This window comes from Phaenicophaeus curvirostris, chromosome 8 (assembly GCF_032191515.1).
Source record: "Phaenicophaeus curvirostris isolate KB17595 chromosome 8, BPBGC_Pcur_1.0, whole genome shotgun sequence".
NCBI classification, from domain to species: Eukaryota; Metazoa; Chordata; class Aves; order Cuculiformes; family Cuculidae; genus Phaenicophaeus; species Phaenicophaeus curvirostris.
The window spans coordinates 37017426-37036195 of record NC_091399.1 but is presented as its reverse complement, the minus strand read 5'-3'; the positions used below and the strand labels follow the sequence as shown (position 1 = coordinate 37036195).

Genomic DNA, 18770 nt, shown 5'->3' with positions numbered 1-18770 from the left:
TGGAATGTAAATGTGCTCCTGTCACACAGAATGAAAAATGAACTTCTGCCTGCTGAAATGTAAGATTAATGAATCGACATAACAGACATGAAACAACTTACGATGATCCCGGACTTGCTGTTGGCGGGGGACCTGCAAAAGTGACAGAAGAAAAACAGTGTGATGAGTTACGGTGAGGTAGCAAGCAGGAAGCTTTTGAAAACCTTTTCAAAGATAAAAGTAACAGTCTGTCATGTTGGATGTGGTTTATGTAGTTTAACAGACAAGTCACAGTTTCTCAGTGCCAAAGACAAGACTGTATCCTGGAGCAATGATTGTCTGCAAAACACCACAGACAAGGATGATAAACAGGTGAGGCACTCATCCTACATTTCAACCATGTCTTGGGCCACCACAGAAAAGGTTACAGCAAACCACAGGCTTGTACAAAAGTGTGTTATAACAATAACAGCATCATTTCCCTCTCTCAGTCTTCCTCATTTATCAGAGGATTCATTGTAGGCCTGATTCTGATGCACTGATCAAATTTGTTCTGACTGCAGAAACTGAATTGTGACTTTAAGTATTGCTCCAGTCAGAATAAAAAAAGAAAAAATACCAGCTGTTTTCTTCTGGGACGGCTATAAAAGTATTATTGCTCAGGTAAAAATCTACTTTTCAGATCTAGGCTAAAGGACAACAACCGCCTTCTAAGAGAACATCTAGTGATTAATTTCTGAATAGAATTTAGAAAATGTGGGAGATCTATAAAAAAAGACTGTGTAACTCATCACATACATGATTCATTGTGTGTTATTTGTCCAGTTCCTAAGAGGATTAACTAGGACTCTGTGCAAACATCTTCATCTCATTGAATTATTTCCCACTGAAATGTGGAGGTGGAGGAAAAGACACACTAAATCTGTTTCTTGTTTGGAATCTTCTCAGTCGTAAGACCAGCTTTTAAAGCAATTATCTCAATATAAACTTTGAAGAAAAAGTGCTTATTTTACCTGACAGGTGTGTATATAAATATATCTCACTAACATGCTTCCAATCTATACTGCAAGCTGAAATTTCTCACTTACTTGAGACAAAGGAGGTCACTCAGGCACTTGAGAATAAAATACTTTTTCTCGTCTGGTCTGAATCTACTCAGGTAGCATATTAATGAACATTTAGCAACCCCTGTGTTTCAGTCCTGATTCCAGCAGGTTTTTATATAGTGAAAGCCACCCTTACAGATGGCAACATGGGTATCTCAGCTGAGCAAACGGCAAGCAGTTGAAGAGGATGAGCCAGAGATGGTACCACTACATCAGTGAATTCATTTTCAGTTGGATACACACACCTTTCCCCATGGTTGGTTTTCTAAGTAACAGTTTGAACACTTTAAAAGGAGAAAACTCACCAAATTTCACAAACAGCACACCAGTTGTAGAAACCGTCTTTCTGCCGTTAGTTGCAACGCACTGGAAGTAGCCTGTATCTGTAGTGTCAAGGTTCCTTATTCGAAGTCGAGACCCATAGCTTGTGGCACGGAAGGAGATCCTCCGGGGTTCTTGTACAACTGGCGCATCATTTTTCAGCCAACGGACTGTCGGAGGAGGATTGCCAGAGACTTTACAGTGCAGCTCTGCAGTCTGGCCAAGGGTGGTAGTTATGTTATTCATAGGTTCATCAAGTGTCAAGAAGTAATCTGTTACGTAAAAAGAAAAAAGGGTGAATAAAGAAATGCCATTTTAAAGAAAGCTCATGCTTGCCTTTGAAAAGGAAACAAAGGAAGTGGCTATCAAGTCTAGTAGAAAATGAGAATACCTGTTACTTGATGTTTCAGGGCCAGCAATAAGTTCCACACAGTTTTGCATGGTAATAAAAGGAACAAATTTTGGAATTTCCACTGTACTATAGTAATGTTGTATTTCTTTGAAACTTCTCTTCCTTCATACACCCATAGATTCTCTCCACCTTCTCAACATCATCATATTAGGGTTCATCCAACACAGGAAAAGAAAGTAACACTGATGCTTTTTTTCTTTTATTTTTCCTTCTTTCTAACCAATAAACATGAAAGACACGTTTCAGAAAGCCAGCTGTTCATTTTGATGCCTCTGCCCATGCAGATCTGCCCCAGCTCATGTTAGAACCCATAAAACATAGAAATATATTAAATTAATTGCTCAGAAGTGAAGATTTCAGAGCCATTTTTAATCAGTTTGAAGACCAGCATAGACAGTGTGTTGCCAATAATTTTGTAGCGCTAACTGCATAGATGAGTAATAAAGATCACATCTAGGAGATGGAGACATTTTTTTCCACTCAGCATTTCCCTTACTAAGAGTACTAAAGTTTATATTATATCTGAAATAGGTCTCATGATAGGTGCAAGCAGAAGATGCTTGTTAAGATGGGGAATGTTAAATCAAAATTTAGCAAAATTAATCTCTTCTAATCCAATTGTGAGCATTGCCTTCTCTTGTCAAATGCTGTTTCATTGTTCAGGAAGAGAACTACTTCTAGTTAATTGTATTCAACACTTAATTAAATCCTTTAAAGGCAGAGAGCGAGATGGATTGGATACAGGGAATGGAATACATGGGCTTTCATCTCCATGTCACAGGTTCAAACTTAACAGTGGTCATTAGTGGCCAAACCCCATTATCATCTGCTAGCTGTCTCAGCAGGGTGGCCAAAGAATGAGATATCCAGAGGTTGTACCCGGCTCCTTGCCCTCAAAGAAAAGCTGTGAGGTCACGAAAAGCCTATCAGTAAGCAAACTTGTGCTGTGCTGCTTATGCTCCACCATTCTCAGGAGCGTCTGATGTTACCTCCAGCAATACGCCTGCCTAAAAGTACGTAAAAACCCTCCAGCATGTATAAAAACTGCTTAGCCAACTAACTTGCCTAACTAATCCACTTTCCTAATTATTTATTAAAATCCTGTCTTCACTAGCTACTCCCTTCATTATGTTTTGTGTATATCAATATCTCTTCCCTTTGTATATAATCTGTTCAGCACATAAGCTCTTACTCTGTATTTGTATAGCACTTTGCACAAAGGCACTGCCCACAAATCTCTTTTTTCACTCATCGACTAGCCTTTTAACGTGCAGGTATGAAACTGTGCAAAACACGACTGTTACCTACGCTCCCATGGATCTAATTAGTTAGGAAATCTGTGTATAGGGTAAGAAGGCCAGAGATCCTGGCCGGCAGTGAAGACAGACAACAGGGTCCGATGTCTCTCGCCAGGGTTTCAGACTGGCCTTTCAGCTCTCCACAATCATTTCCGCATGCTTCATTGCAAGACTAGAAACATTTTTGACTTACAATCTTAATAACTTCACTGAGAAGCATAATCTAAGTCAGTACATGTATTCTTGGGTTCTGTCCACAATCTGGGTTTAATAAAATCACATTAATAGCATGGAACTGGATAACCACACTTAATTATCCAATGTACCGTCTCTGTATCACAGTCATTTATATAATGCCTGATAACATTTCAAAGACTGGGCCAGGCACCTATAGTATAACACAGAAAACAAAACGGCCTCAGTCCTGTGTTGGTCTTGTTGACAAACACCATGGTAAATGTAATATTTCAAAGTTCCTACAGTACACAGGAGAGGCAAATGAAGGAGCAAGGATTTAGGGTAGGTTTCCAAAGGCTGGAGGATCTTAAAATATCAGTAGTAACAGTAAGTCAGTAAAAACATATGGCTGTAATGCAAGAGCAATGGTGCAACTTCTCTATAGGTTAAAACAGAAATAGCCTCTCAGTGTCAGGAGCTTCAGACTCTTTTAAAAAAGTGTTCTCCATCTTGCTCCATGAGCTACTACAGACACATTGAAACAAAACGCATCTGCTAAATTAAGCTTAGCTTAGTCCTGGAATCCATAAATTTTGCAACCAAACCATAAATCAGATCAAGAAGATTACCTGATATGAGATTTAAACAGAGCAGGTTGCAAGCAACTGGAAGCTTTATGAGAAGATGTTTCTCAGATAAAACAGCTTTGTAATTGAAAATGAGCTGACTGTCTAACAGTGCTTCCAAAAAAGCTTGGACTGTTACTGAGGCATACGAAATTATGAAGATTCCTTCTCTGTCATGCGAAAAAGCCATCCACTGCTGCCCTTTCCTGGTGTGGAAGGGCCAACAAGAAGCCTGATTTTATTTTTAATACTTGTACCTAACTCTTACCTACCAAAACCCATCAAAGCTTCAAAGCTACTGAAACCATCCTCAGTCTTTAATAAGAAAAATGCAAAGAACACTTAAAATAGTTTGTCCATGCATCCAGGTTTCTGTCCAGACCACTGCCCTGCCAGCCACTCTCTGGTGCCATCAGCATTAACATCTCCTTCTGGGACCAAAGGCCAAGAAAAAAAGGGGTAAATCCTCCTTTTGCGTTTTCAGCAGGAGACAAACAAGGGCGATGGACCTGGTGCTTGTACACAGGATGAAGACACCATGTCCCATGGCCATGGTCTTGGAGCACACCACGTTTTATCACATTTCATCTGACAGCCTTCCCACTGTCAAGGAGCTCCCCAGACGCTCAGAGCTGACTCCCTCTGACCTAAAGAATAACTTCTTAGAAACATGACGGTTCTTCTCTACAAAGTAATTACTGTGGTTCTGAGAACTCAACAGCCTAGTGGCACTGACCATTGGAAAGTCTGAGTTTAATCCTGGCTCCGAGAAGTCTTGAGTGAATCACTTCAGTTGTGATTTTTAGAAGAGCCAAAGGGAAGTAGACACCCAAAGCTAATCAAAGCTCACATGGGATTTGTGCAAGTCCTTTTAAAAACAGCCTTAAACCTTCTGGCTTAATCTCTCCAGCTATAAAGTGAGGATAATAATCCCTCTTACATCACGGGGAGGCTGTTATGTACATTAATGAGATAATGCTCGTAAAGCATTTTCAAGGTGAAAAGTGTTATGCTGGGATAAGCACTGTTATTATATTTTCAGTTAAATCTCAGGGTTTCAAGAACATAACAAAAGCAGGTCCATATTTTAGAGTAGCACTCTATAAAAACATTTTGGAATTATTTTAATTTATACAACTATTGGAGAATAGCCTGAAAAAGTTCTAAATAAAATTTAACCCGCCTATAATTTAATAATAGTCAAACTGATTTTTTTTTAATTTGTAAAAACAATTCACTGCTGGGCCTAGACCCCAAATGCCAAGTTTCAGCCCACAGAGATTTTTTTTTTTAATGGCTGAGTTATAAACTCTTGAAAAATGCTGACAGCCTCTTTACTATAGCAGTACTAGTGGGTGCCCTATAATGAACTTTTAAATGACTTGAGATAGTATCTGGAAAGCCAAGCCAGAAATATATTTCTGGGTTTGAGCCGTTGCCAATGCAAACACAACACATCATAAGTCATCTTCATGATTCTAAGCGCATAAATTGGAGACACTGCATATAAGATCCAAATATTAGGTATCCTTCATGGCCAAACTTTTTCCTGGTTTGATGTTACAGAATAGCAACAGCTGTGCAAGGATGAAATGTAGTGCCTTGAGCGTCTCAAAAGAAGAAAAGTGTGTGTACTTCCACAGCTACGTCTTGACACTGTTAAATAGGAGCCTGCCCGGTTGTAATAAATCCTGAAGTATTCTACTACTTTTAAGTGGAACCCAGGTGGCTTTCAAAATAAAAGCTCATCCTCTCCGTCCAAGGAATGTTAATCTCCTCTGTGACCACATGGTTACTCTATCTTAAATTACCAAAGACACATCTTAGAGCAGTAACACCCTCTTTGCTCAGAGGATTTTGCTTGCCACAGTGAGACCTTTTGCCCCCCAGCACTGTGTGTGCTACGTGTTTCTGATTTCACTTGGTGCTTAAAGCACAATGGGGATGCAGGATGAGACCCTGAAATGTTCATTTTAAGAGAAAATAGTTGTTTCATTTATCCTTTCCTTTATGTCTTCCTGATCTTTGAAATATGCAAGGAAAACCTTGGAACTGCTTGAATTGAAACTTCCATTCAAGCAGTTGCAAGACTGAGAAAAACCTTTATTCCAGGCACAACACAGAGGCCAGTGTACCAAATTACTATCCATTAGAGATGTGTAACAACACACTTTTTTGGAAAGAAACATCTCCTAACCTTTTCTCAATCAAACCTACAGCCGTGGGGACACCGCTTCCAGCTGCGGCACGTAAAGCAACCACCTGATCTGGGTGGATAAAGCAGTTGGGACACCGAGCTTACAGACTGCTTGTTGCATTTATCTTTTTGCACCACAAGGTTTAGCAGCTCGCTAGCTCTTTGCCATAGTGTACACTGGCAAAAAGAAATGCAAAATGTTTCTCTGTCAGCGACTGCGAGACAGGTATGTTTGGTGATTGGTAACTTCAAGAGTTGGTAACCTTTGACTAAAGGGAAAGAGCCTGCTACATCAGAGTCTGACACAATTGGTCCAATTTAATACACTAGTCTGGAAAAAAAGCACTTTCATTAATTCAGAACTTCGGACTATCCGCGCTAGCCCAGTCTGATGTCACACTTGGACATGCCCTGCATTCACATGTATTGGCATCCTCATCAAGCTAAAAATGTTGGAAATTTCCCATATGGAATTGTTGCTTTTGGAGAAAGTCAACAACCCAGAGTCCACCCTGCCTGAACATGCTGGAGGGGCTTGCTGGTTGTTCCATGTGTTCGGCCGGTTTGAGTTTTAAGTTATTCCAGTTCAGCTAAAGAAGGACTCAGTAGGATCTGTTACTGAAGTGTGGCCACAGATGGAGCTTATACTTCTCAACTGGAATAAGGATTAACCATTGATTGCCTGTTCTGTCCATTAATCACAGAGGAAGACAACTCCTGGCAGGTCCAATATGTGGATCTGATCAACAGCCCTTTGTTATTAATAAGGGCAAAAGGAAGACTCCTGGCTGGAATTTCACTTATTTAAAATGAATAAAAGTAGAAGAATGACAGTGGGAGGAAAGGAATACCACACTCAACCCATGATTTGGCAACCCATATGCAGAATATCAGAGTTAAAGAAGTCCAGACAATCATGCAGAAATGTTCTATGTCAACTGTCTAGGGAAAAAAGGAAATACTCTATTGCCTTTGCTTGCCCAGCTTATTTTCAAGCAAGTTCCTCCAGCTATGCGTATATAGAAGACTCAACTCAGGATGCACAGTGCAGCTGTGTGTTGAGCTTTCTCTTCCCAGACAGTCTCTGGAGTGTTTAGTGCCACCCAAGCATAATGTACTGCACTACAATAGACTGACCACTGCCCAAGGCTTTATGGCTTTTCAGATATCCATGTGTGACACTCACTGTATTTAGGATTCTCAGAATTCATTGCTACTTTCTGATAATTAGCAGCTTAGAGATTGCCCTGGGCTGTAGAGGAGGGGCAGCTTGTGGAGGGAAACCAGAGCACAGATGCCTGAGGATTTTAAAACAATTTTCTGGGGCTGAGCACCTGAATCGCATTGGTTTTGGATAGGAACTGGACAAATCACTGCCTTTCATGCCTACGTGAATTCTTAATATCCATTTAAGAGTTCACATCTGCCTCTTATTTTATGAGCCAACTTTCAGGTTTAAGGACAGATGTCTTGGTGATAGCTTTGACGCTATAATCTGGCAAGGGGAAATGAACCTTTTCCTTCTCAGGAACCAGTTTTATAGCACAAGTAGGAAGCCTCTAAACTTTATCACAAAAAAAAAAAAAGTAATTTGGAATAGGTAAACAAACGTCCACATCCAGCTATAAACCCAACTACTGAAAACCATCAAGGGATTTTGTTGTCAGTTTAGAAGCTGCTCTGCAGTAAAGAGCCACGTACAAAAACTCAGTCTATTAAAGGAAGGGTGTATGGAAAAGTATGTGCCTTAAGATTAATGCTGTAGAGTCAAAGAAAAGCTGTTATTTTTGACATTTTGACATAGCATCACTTTAGGATCTGGTTCTTATTAGCCCTTTCTGTGCCTTTTAAAGGCCTAATTTTTTTAAAACCAAAAATGTCAGGAAATTTGGAACAGAAACTTACAATAAAACACGTCCCTTGACCCTCTGATCTATCAATCTTTCAAATAAACAAAGATAGCTGGATGAGCCAGGAAAAGATTATTATATATAGTTACCTTATGTATAATGGTCAGATATTCACTGCACACACTGAGGTTATATAAAAAGTCCAAAGTAAGTGAAGCAATTTGTGAAAGATTTTCACCACAAATCCCCAACATTACTTGAGGTGGTTTCTTTTTTTAGGTTGTGTTCTGTGACCTTCAAATTTCACACCCTGTATTATTTATAAATGAGACATTCAAGAAACACAAATTCTCAAATAAAAACGTACACTCCATCAGTGGAAAAGCAAACAAAAGGAGCTAATGTACTGTGGCTAAAAAAATTTTCAAACAAAGTAGCAGTAATTTAGTGCTCTGCTACTAATGGGACCCCACAAATAGAATCAGAATCTTGAGCCCCATCAGGGGAGCTTGATTTACCGAATATCCCCCAGATAATAAAGGAAAATAAAAAGGTAAATTGTGCATGAATGTGAAAGCTGTAATTCTTCCCCTTTCACCATGTGTATCAAATTCACATCCAGTGATTTCAAAAGAGAATCTGAATCATAGAATCATAGAATAAACAGGTTGGAAGAGACCCACAGGATCATCGAGTCCAACCATTCCTATCAAACACTAAACCATGCCCCTTAGCACCTCATCCACCCATGCCTTAAACACCTCCAGGGAAGGTGACTCAACCACCTCCCTGGGCAGCCTGTTCCAGTGCCCAATGACCCTTTCTGTGAAAATTTTTTTCCTAATGTCCAGCCTAAACCTCCCCTGGCGGAGCTTGAGGCCATTCCCTCTCGTCCTGTCCCCTGTCACTTGGGAGAAGAGGCCAGCACCCTCCTCTCCACAACCTCCTTTCAGGTAGTTATAGAGAGCAATGAGGTCTCCCCTCAGCCTCCTCTTCTCCAGGCTAAACAACCCCAGCTCTCTCAGCCACTCCTCGTAAGACTTGTTCTCCAGCCCCTTCACCAGCTTTGTTGCTCTTCTCTGGACTCGCTCCAGAGCCTCAACATCCTTCTTGTGGTGAGGGGCCCAGAACTGAACACAGGATTCGAGGAGCGGTCTCACCAGTGCCGAGTACAGAGGGAGAAGAACCTCCCTGGACCTGCTGGTCACACCGTTTCTGATCCAAGCCAAGATGCCATTGGCCTTCTTGGCCACCTGGGCACACTGCTGGCTCATATTCAGTCGGCTGTCAACCAACACGCCCAGATCCCTCTCCTCCAGGCAGCTTTCTAGACTGACTTCTCCTAGTCTGTAGCACTGCACAGGGTTGTTGTGCCCCAAGTGCAGGACTCGGCATTTGGCCTTGTTAAACCTCATGCCATTGGTCTCAGCCCAGCAGTCCAGCCTGTTCAGATCCCTTTGCAGAGCCTCCCGACCCTCCAGCAGATGGACACTTCCACCCAGTTTAGTGTCGTCCGCAAACTTGCTAAGGGTGCACTCGATGCCTTCATCCAGGTCCTTGATAAAGACATTGAACAGGGCTGGACCCAGCACTGAGCCCTGGGGAACCCCACTTGTCACTGGCCTCCAGCTGGATTTCACACCATTTCCCACCACTCTCTGGGCCCGGCCAGCCAACCAGTTTTCCACCCAGGAGAGCGTGCGCCTGTCCAGGCCAGAGGTGACAGTTTCCGAAGCAGAATGCTGTGAGAAACTGTGTCAAAGGCTTTACTGAAGTCCAGTCTGGAAATCACTAAAAGAACTGGGGCTAAAGTTAGGAGGCCTTGATCCACCTGGTTTTCTCCACGTTTGGGTTTGTTTATATTTTTTAAGATGTAGTTTGCCTAAGAGCCAATTTCTCCCTGGGACATCAGAAAGATTGTCCCTATAAGAACTCACAGCCAGGTCATAGCTCTGCCTGGAAAGACTTGCCAAGGCTTTAGCCCATATTCATCAATGGCAAGGCTCGCTTATCTCTTTGGGAAGCTCCCAGACCCAAAGGGTCCATCAGCAGCATTGAGACAACAGGATGCCCTGCAGCCCCTTTCAAGACGCTGTCCCACATACAGAGTAGTGGAGCAAATGCTGCAGCTCTCCCATCCCATTTTGGCCTTCCTCAGTTACTTTCTGCTCTGGATCCCCAGATCATCCTAGAGGACGGATGCTTGCTATAGGTTATCCTAGTATTGCTATGCCTTTGAATACTTCAGGATAAATTCCAGCTTAATCTCAAACCACTTATTTGGGGTGCATTTTGTAAGATCCCAACCCTTGCTGTCAAACTCTCTTGGGAAGGTTTCCTTTCTACACAACACCTGGAGCACCATGAGATTGCTAAGCGCTGCTGCAGCAGGGACCACAAGGTCTGTGCTGCACAGAGAGGCAGTGAGTGGTGCGGAGCTCGAATCCTAGGCTTAGGCTCACGGATGTCTGGAAATGGAAATGGTTCCCAAGCCCTGAGTCATTCTAACATTTTATACTTGTTTGCCAAAGCAGAAAAGCCATGAAAAGGGAAAGGAAATTGGCAGTATCTGCAAAAACTCATACTAATACGTTTTCTTTGGAAACTGAAGGACCAAGTGAAGAGCTCCTGGGAGAAGGAGGTACTGGCAACACGGTAACGGGCCACATCCCTGCAGTAGTGTCCTCAGCATTGGCTCAACTACAGCCAGGACACATCCTTCTGCACAGTCAGGAAGCTGCCATGAAGAAATGAGCTCCTGAGGAGGCTGCAGGTGGGCATGGTGGGACTAGGGAGGACCTGATAAGGGGAAGTCCCAGCAACAGCGTCATTCTCTTATCAGTCCCGTAGAGAATCATGTTCCAGTGAACGTCCACTGAAGTCGAATTCTACTTACAGTTAAAAGAAAATAATATTTCAAAGCTGACTCTTTCTTGGCAGACTCCAATATTATCTTTGCCTAAAGATGAAGAGCTCCCAAACAATTCCTCTACTGTGCGAGATGTAAATAGGTTCTCATTCAAATTCAGGCTTATATTTCTTTGGAAACAAAATAATATCTGATGGAAGGAAAAGCCTACCCATCCACAAACACTTTCGTAGAAGAGAAGCAGCTCAATGAAGGGCTCTTCACCTTTTCAAAAAGGATTAGAGAAAAGAAGAGCTCAAGGTAAATTGGAAGCTTTCTCAAACAAAGAGCAGGAGCTTGTCCCATGGTGTAAGGGAAGAGAGGGGAAGCAATGCACAGGCAAAGAGAAATGAGAAACCAGAGTGCCTTTAACAACAGGAAAGCAGAAAGATTATAAAGTGCCTGGGGCTGCCTGCCTCACTCCTTCACCTGCTGTCACACACCAAAAATGAGTCTCATTAAAGAATGGAGAGTGGACCCTAAAAGCTGGCACCGTGGCAGAGAGTCCTTGTAAACTTCACTTACTTGTGGTTTCATCTGGCATTTTTGTTTTGCCTCAGATATCACCTATTGCTGCAGTGGTATCAAATAATTTCTGGATAAGGAAATTGCTTTAAGCCACCAAGAGTGAATGACCACGCCAGGAGTGGTTACGAAGCCTGGTGCCACAGGTCCAGATAGGCGCACACATGAAGGGGAACTTTTCTGATAAGCTATGGTCCCTGCTGGACATCACCTGTCTGCTGCAGGCTCTTCCAGCCTGAGAGAAATCTCAGCTAGTAAGGTTAGGTGAAAGGCTTCATATCCTGCCACCAGCCCCCTGAGACAGGCTTTTTCCTACCACCAGATTTCCCCTTTTGCCCTGAAGTTCACTTATTTTTCCCGATATAATTAAATATTTACTTGATCACATTTTCATTTCTCTCTTTCTCTCATGGCATTCCCTCTGCACAACATGATTAACCAGTCAGAAAACAGAGAGAAATGCTGGTAGCTAAATGTCTCCTATTTTAAAAGTGACTTTTAAATTTTTTTTTATGCACAGTTTGTTTGTTTTTTTAAGGTTTTGGTGAGAAACCACCTCCTCCCTCCCATCAATCGTTTCTTTCAACAGCTCTTCACGGGTGGCTGCGTCTCTTTTAAATTCATTTCCTGTTAAAAAGAATAAACAGGCAACTGTTTAATGCTGTCGATTTAGCTTATTTAATAGAAATTGAAACCTGAATAGGGCTCAGCTGTAAGATAATCACTGCAGAACTCACCAAGCTAGGGAAAGTACCATATTAAGTAATTATTTCAAATGCAGAATATTGTTTAGCAAGGCTATGGGCTGTTCCTCCTTCCAAAACAAAGAAGGTGTATTCAAGGAAGAGATGCTCATTTCCAAAAGGCAGCAGGTAGAGTTAGAGCCACTTAATGTGGACAGCCATTTAATTGGGAAATTTGGCTGGAACTACTTTCATGTGGTGAACTTAATAGGTTTTAAAATGAGTTTTACTGGGATGCCTGCATGACCTCATGGCTGACTGCCGCAAAATACAAGTGGATGTTGGTTTCTCCTGATGCTTGTTTGTGACAGAAATGGAAAGTAGCTGCACACCTAATTTTCCCCTCTGAGGTTTCAACTCACCAAGTCATCATGCGCTGCAGTATATTTTCCTTTGTACAAGCGAGAGTTTCAAAGACTTTCAATAGAACCAGCAGCTCCTACATTAAAACCCCTGCATCTCTCTTAGACAAGCCAAGACGTGTGCACCGTACTTCGCTTGTAGGCACATTGGGAGAATCCACCCCTCTGACTAAGCTTCCTGGGCAGCAAATGCATTTTAATCACATATGTAAATCCATGTTTAGGTGTGTAAGCTTTACAGCAGTCTAAATGCTAATCAGAGCGAGCAAAGGGGCCGATAATCCCCCAGGAATGAAGGATTCAGCCCAACGAGTGGCAATTGCTGCATTCCAGGTGGATTATAAGGGTGAAACTTCATTTTACCTGTTTCTTACAATATAGCTCAGGAACAGGTGCCATGGAAGTAACGCGAAAAATGGTTTAATTACTACGGCAGAGGCCAGGCTCAGTGCTGGCACAGAAAGCGTAAGCTTTGCTGTGAGCAATAACATGACTCAATTCTCAGGACAGCGGCAGTTATCCCAAGTTTTATCTCCACTAGCTCTGCAGCTGGAACTTTCTGACAGAGCCAGCACACAAGCAGCCAGGGTAGAATATCTGAACCCTGGCTGATACAACTCAGTGTGCAGAATATTTTGAAGAAAGCAGACACCAAAGGAGTCAGGCAGTCCATGTTGTCACCAGGCACTTTTCTCTGTTTTCTACCTTTGTCAATCAAACCAAGGCTTTGGAGAAGGCTACTGAAGAAAAGAAGCATTTGAATTACCTGCTGAGAGTAAGCCTAACCAAAACATGGGTTAAAAATCAGCCTGGTCATAAGAAACCAGGCTACACAAAACCTTGCATTAGGAATAACAACAAAGAAACTACTGGGGGCACAGGTCAGATAAAATTTACATTATCTACAATATCTCTTCTGTACCCTCGCCTCTATCTAGGTTTTGACTGGGGACACCAGGTTTCCTCGCAATATATAATGATCTATGGGTGCTTTACTGATTTGGACCCTTGGGCTCACAATGAAGAACAAAGAATGTATCACTGATGATCATTTGCAAAACAACATTTCAACCGCTTCAATGAAGTGCAACAGTGCGTTCTCCTGTGATCGTGAGGTGGGTTCCTAGAGAAAAATCTACCCCGTAGGTTAGTAAAGGTTGCCTGTCCAGGATATCATAAGAGGCCTGAATTAAGACTGTCCAATGCTTTCTCTCTGGCATTTCCTAACTTTTGAGTGTTTGGCTTTGTGGCCTTATCTGGCTTTTTCTAGGCCACTTATTTGTGTCTTACTTTTTGAAAAAGCAAACAAAGCTGCTAAGCAAGAGAAGAAACACAAAAGCATCCTGCCTAGGGGAGCCACAGCCCTCACTTCTCTGCAGCTTCAGGATGTTCCTTGTGCACAGCCCAGATCTGCAAACCTGAGCACCTGAATGAATCACTGCAACGGGATAAGACATCCATTCTGTCAACGCCTTCTTTCAGCAATATCCTGTGAATTGGGAATCCTCTGTTTAATGACTACCTCCTTTTCTCCCTCTCCCAACAGCAAGCACAACCCTTTGACGTTTGCTTTCTCCAGCGTGTCCTGGATCACGAAAAAGTCATGCTCCTTCCCTGGTGGGAAGACAGACATGAAAGAGTCAACCTTGCCTTAAACTATCCAGGACTACATATTCTCATATTCTCTTCATACTTAAGCATGGAACACATATTTATGCTTAAACATAAAACATAAACACATGCTCATTAAAAACATTAACAAAATACAGACAAAAATATCTGGAAAAACCATCTGTGGCAGAACTCCATTATGAGAATTTCAGTCTAGATAGCTAATGGTCAGCAAAGTTATAAGCAAATTAAAAGGGCATTTGACAAATTGCACAGTTAGTGTGGCTAACAGCATCTTCCACTGTAAACATTATGTTAGAAGCATTTAAAAGACCAGACTGACTCAGGAGCTGCTGTCTATTGCCTTGCAATAAGAGTCAGGGGAAGCTAAGCAATTTGGCTTAAATAATTGGTGGTGCATAATTTACAAAATGAAAGGGAATGAGAAATACATCCTATTTTTCACAATATATACCCTTCAGAGAGCTTCAAATCACACATAATTACCACCTGCAAATGTATTTTCCCCATCTAATAATTTAAAGCCTCAACATTTCATAATAAAACACATCAAGGCAAACTGATGCTTGCTAATTTTGAGGTCAAATCCCAAGATCCACCAGACAAAATGTAAAGAAGTTTATAAAACAAGAGAACTCACATCTTGAAATATTTTTACCATGTGGAACATTTTACTTGTGAAAGAAACGAACACAGCATTCTCTAGAAATCACAGAACCACATGTAATTAAATGTCAAACAATCACAAGGCAAACACGGTTTATCTCAAATGCCCCCTCACCCCTTTTCTTGCTGACTTGGCCAAATCAAGAAGAAGAATTAAGAGCAGAAGAATTATTTTTAAATCTGGTTTCACATCGTTCTATTTTTTTCTGTCCACTCACCTTTATCTAATTCACTTGAGATGTTCCATGACAATGTAGGCATGAAATCAGCAACAACTGATGAATTTGCCCCTGGAGAGGAAAAACAGAAAAAAACCATATTTTGTCAATTCTGTATCATCAGGAGAGTAAGCAGTATTTATAAAGTCACTGTCACAGTAATAAAATTATTTGAACAACAGCAGCTATTAAAATGTACTCAATGTTGTGCGTTGGCAGACATATGGGTAGCAGAACCATCAAAGTGGAAAAAAGGCACAGGGCCAGCTCTGGAGTTTGTTTTGCAATGCTGTCACTGTGAGGCCTTGTGTTAATTAAGCAACCAATCTTTGAGAAGTATTTGGCCCACCTTAAAATCTCTCCACAAGTTTTATAGAGGTAGAATCACTCTGCAGTGTTACAGCTAAGAAAAAACAAAATGCTGTGAGGATGCTGAATGTGCTATCTATTAACATTTACAAGCGATTTTAATCCTGCAAACCCATGTGCACCAGAAGCAACACAGTTTATGGACTGAAGTTAATGGGGCTGCTTGTATGAAAAATCCTCCTACAACTCATGTAACACAGGCTGGAAAGACTGATGTGACCATCAGGAGCATTTTCACATTGCTGTGATACTTTTTTCCTTTTCAAGAAGAAGTTGAATGGTGGCTTTAGTATTCGTTTATACTTTCACCTTTTTTTTTTTTTAACATGGAACCAGGAACTTGTACAGAAGGCAGTGTTGAGGGAGCTATCAGCATAGTTCCAGCCCCAGCTACAGGTCATGGTAAAACACTTCCCCATAACTTAATATCGATGATTTCATCAAAAACCCATACAAAGACTCTGGTGTACAACTGCCACAGCATTTCTTACATCCCACAGGGCCATGGTTGCCAGGTGCAGTATGCATGATGAGATGTTTGTTGGGCTCCCCAAGGGTCTTTGCAGAACCACATTCAGCAGTGTAAACCCATCATCACATGGTGAGGGGGACTCATTGTCCCCTTGTAACAGTTGACCCACGTGCACCTCATGAGGCTCTTCAGGAATCTGGGAAGGACAGCTTTTGGAGCACAACCTCTCAGTGTCAGACCCCAAGTATTAATATGCATATATATATGAAATGTAGTGAGTGGGAAGAGTGGGAAGAAGGGGTGTGCACACACGATATGTGGCACAGAAATGTAGTGCACCTCCTAATTCCCAGGGTCCACCCAGCCCCAGGAAATCTGATTTTGTAAAGGAGGAGAGAGATGCTGGACGGAAGTGCTGTGGCACTGAATGTGGGAGAGTGCATTTGAAATAAAAATAAGCAGTGCCCAATGTGTCAGCTCATGATCTCCGTAAGATACTGAAAAGATTCACTACAAATTAATACCCTGGGGTCTGATCCAGCAACCTTGGCTGGACCCCTAGCACCCAGTGACTTCAGTTGGTCCCATAGGTGCGCAGCAAGGGCAGAATCGAGATTCTGAGAGTCAGCAGGATCCCAAATGTGATCGGGAATATTTTGAAGTGTATTGGTTTTATTTTGACACCATCCCTGTAGCTTGTTCCCAGACATCTTTTAACTACAAAGCAATTTCAGTCATAAAACTGTGGCAGTGCAATGATATGCAAAGATGCTCTGCATTTATTTAACCAGTTTACAACTATTCTATTTCATTTAAAAATCATAAGAAAATTGTAAACACACAGTCACACAAATGCATGAAGCTGTTAAGTTCAGATACAGCCACTAGACTTTTTATAAATACCGTCTTTCTTAAAAGCCCACCTGGTAGCAGTGCTTATTTAAGACTCTGTCAAGTATTTCCAATGTAAACATGGAATTTGAAGGCATTATAACTCACCTACAAACACAGCCCCTGGCCTGCACAGATACACAGGGCAGAAACCCATTCATGGGGCTAGATCCTGTGCCCATGTAAAATGGTATTGCTCTGAAGTCAGCAGACAGCTGCCTACACTGAGATTTTGGCCCACTGTGTCCACCTCTCCTAATTCTTTACTTTTTAACAGTTGAGCTTCTTGCCTAACCTAAATGTTAGGGACCTCATGGCCAAAAGACCTGCAAGGTTTAAAGAAAACAAAATGGATCCAGTGCTAATATCACCTTCATGGTGACCACAATCATCCATGACACTGTGGTCAATGGATCTGTTCTGAGGCTAAAGCTGAGATGTGGGGTAGGCGACAAACAACCAGGGGGCAAATGCTGACCAGGACCTGCTTGGTGTCAGGCTGGTACCAGAGGCTGGAATGCTCGATATCCTATGCCCTCCCTGGGCCCCTCCCCTTCCTTTCCTCCTCTCCCAAAAATGGGGCAGCTCCTGTAAGGGTAGTGATGAAACCCCTCTGAGAGAGGGATCTGAGATGTGAATGCCTCTCACACCTCCCATTGAGACCAAACAGGTTCATCTCCTGTGTCCGCTGGGCACCACTCAAACTTACAGGCAACACGTTACACCATGCATGCTGCTCACACAATGAAGTTTTGCACTAGACAACATATTTTCTGTAGGTAATACTACTTTTCTTCACCTGGAAATACTCTACTACTAAAAGCCCACAATTTAACTATATTCTGCAAACAACTAAGACATGTCAACCAAAATGAAATAAAAAGTACTAATAATATCATGACCAATTGCAATATTTTGCTATTTAAAACTCCAGAGTGTTTATATTAATGTTTTCTTAAACAGGCTTTGAAAGCAGGACTGTAAATCTCACAAAGCAGACATCCATCATCTTATCTACTGAAGAAATCACATTAGAAGACCAAACTTTACTGTTTCTGAGACAGTTCTCCAGGGTGGTAACTGGTAATTTTCTGACATGAAAGGTCTGATTTGAGAGCAAAGTTATACTGTGCCCTTAGCAAACATTGAAAGGAACATGCAAAGCAGCTACGCAGCATTGGAACATACCATTGATCAAAGTTAATGAAGAAAACAAAAGTATCTGAGAAAAGAAGTCCATGAGACATGAGTTCATTTCTAACCGCAATGACTTAGCATTGTTGTACATGAAAGTGAGAACAGTGATACCTCTCCTTGGAAAAACTGTTATAACCCTAAAGCCAAATCCAAAGCATGCTGTGTTGAAAAGTGAGGTCCTAGCCAGCACATTGAGAGAGATGAGTCATGGATGGGAGAAGGATTAAAGCCTTGTCTGAGCAAACTCCTTGGTCCTCTGGAATCAAACCCACCTCCTGCTCATGCTTGATCTGCCTCACTCATTAACTCTGCCTCCAGGAGGAAAACATGTTTTTAAAAAAAACAGACAGGGAGCAACTAAGACTTTTTTCTCTTTTGGGACCTACAGCATGGGTCAAAGAGTTGGAGCACCAAGAAGGTCACCCAAAATGCAAAATATCTACAGCTATTCCAACCAGGAAGTGTGGAGGAGAGCAGGCACCAGTCCTCAGCATCTGCCACTCCACTCATCAATGGCCCATCCACTCACTTCACTCAAACACCAGACCTTTCAGCTCCCACTGACCAATTGCTCCCTTCATCCTGTAAATCCCCATATGTGGGATTTACATACAGTGACTTGCACTTGGGCAACTAAACAGGCTCGTCCACTTCCTGTTACCATTAAAAAAAAAAAAATAAAAAAAATCTGCTTAATATTGCAATTGGATTTCAAATAAAGAGTTCAAAAAATTAATTTTATTTATTTATAGATAAAATCATTTCAGATGAATGAGGAATCTTATCCTTAATACTGATAAGATAAATACCTGTTCAAATCT

General features: G+C 41.7%; 1 protein-coding gene across 3 annotated transcripts in view; it reads right to left on the bottom strand.

The window, feature by feature from the left end:
- Positions 1–18770, bottom strand: part of ROR1 (receptor tyrosine kinase like orphan receptor 1) — a 172022-nt gene that overhangs the window by 39893 nt on the left and 113359 nt on the right. For all 3 annotated transcript variants that reach the window (XM_069861865.1, XM_069861867.1, XM_069861866.1), the window contains exons 2-4: positions 15021–15092; positions 1391–1678; positions 102–132 (exon numbers count right to left, since the gene is read on the bottom strand). In XM_069861865.1, coding sequence (XP_069717966.1) covers positions 102–132; positions 1391–1678; positions 15021–15092 — 391 coding nt within the window. The remainder of the gene's footprint in view (positions 1–101; positions 133–1390; positions 1679–15020; positions 15093–18770) is intronic.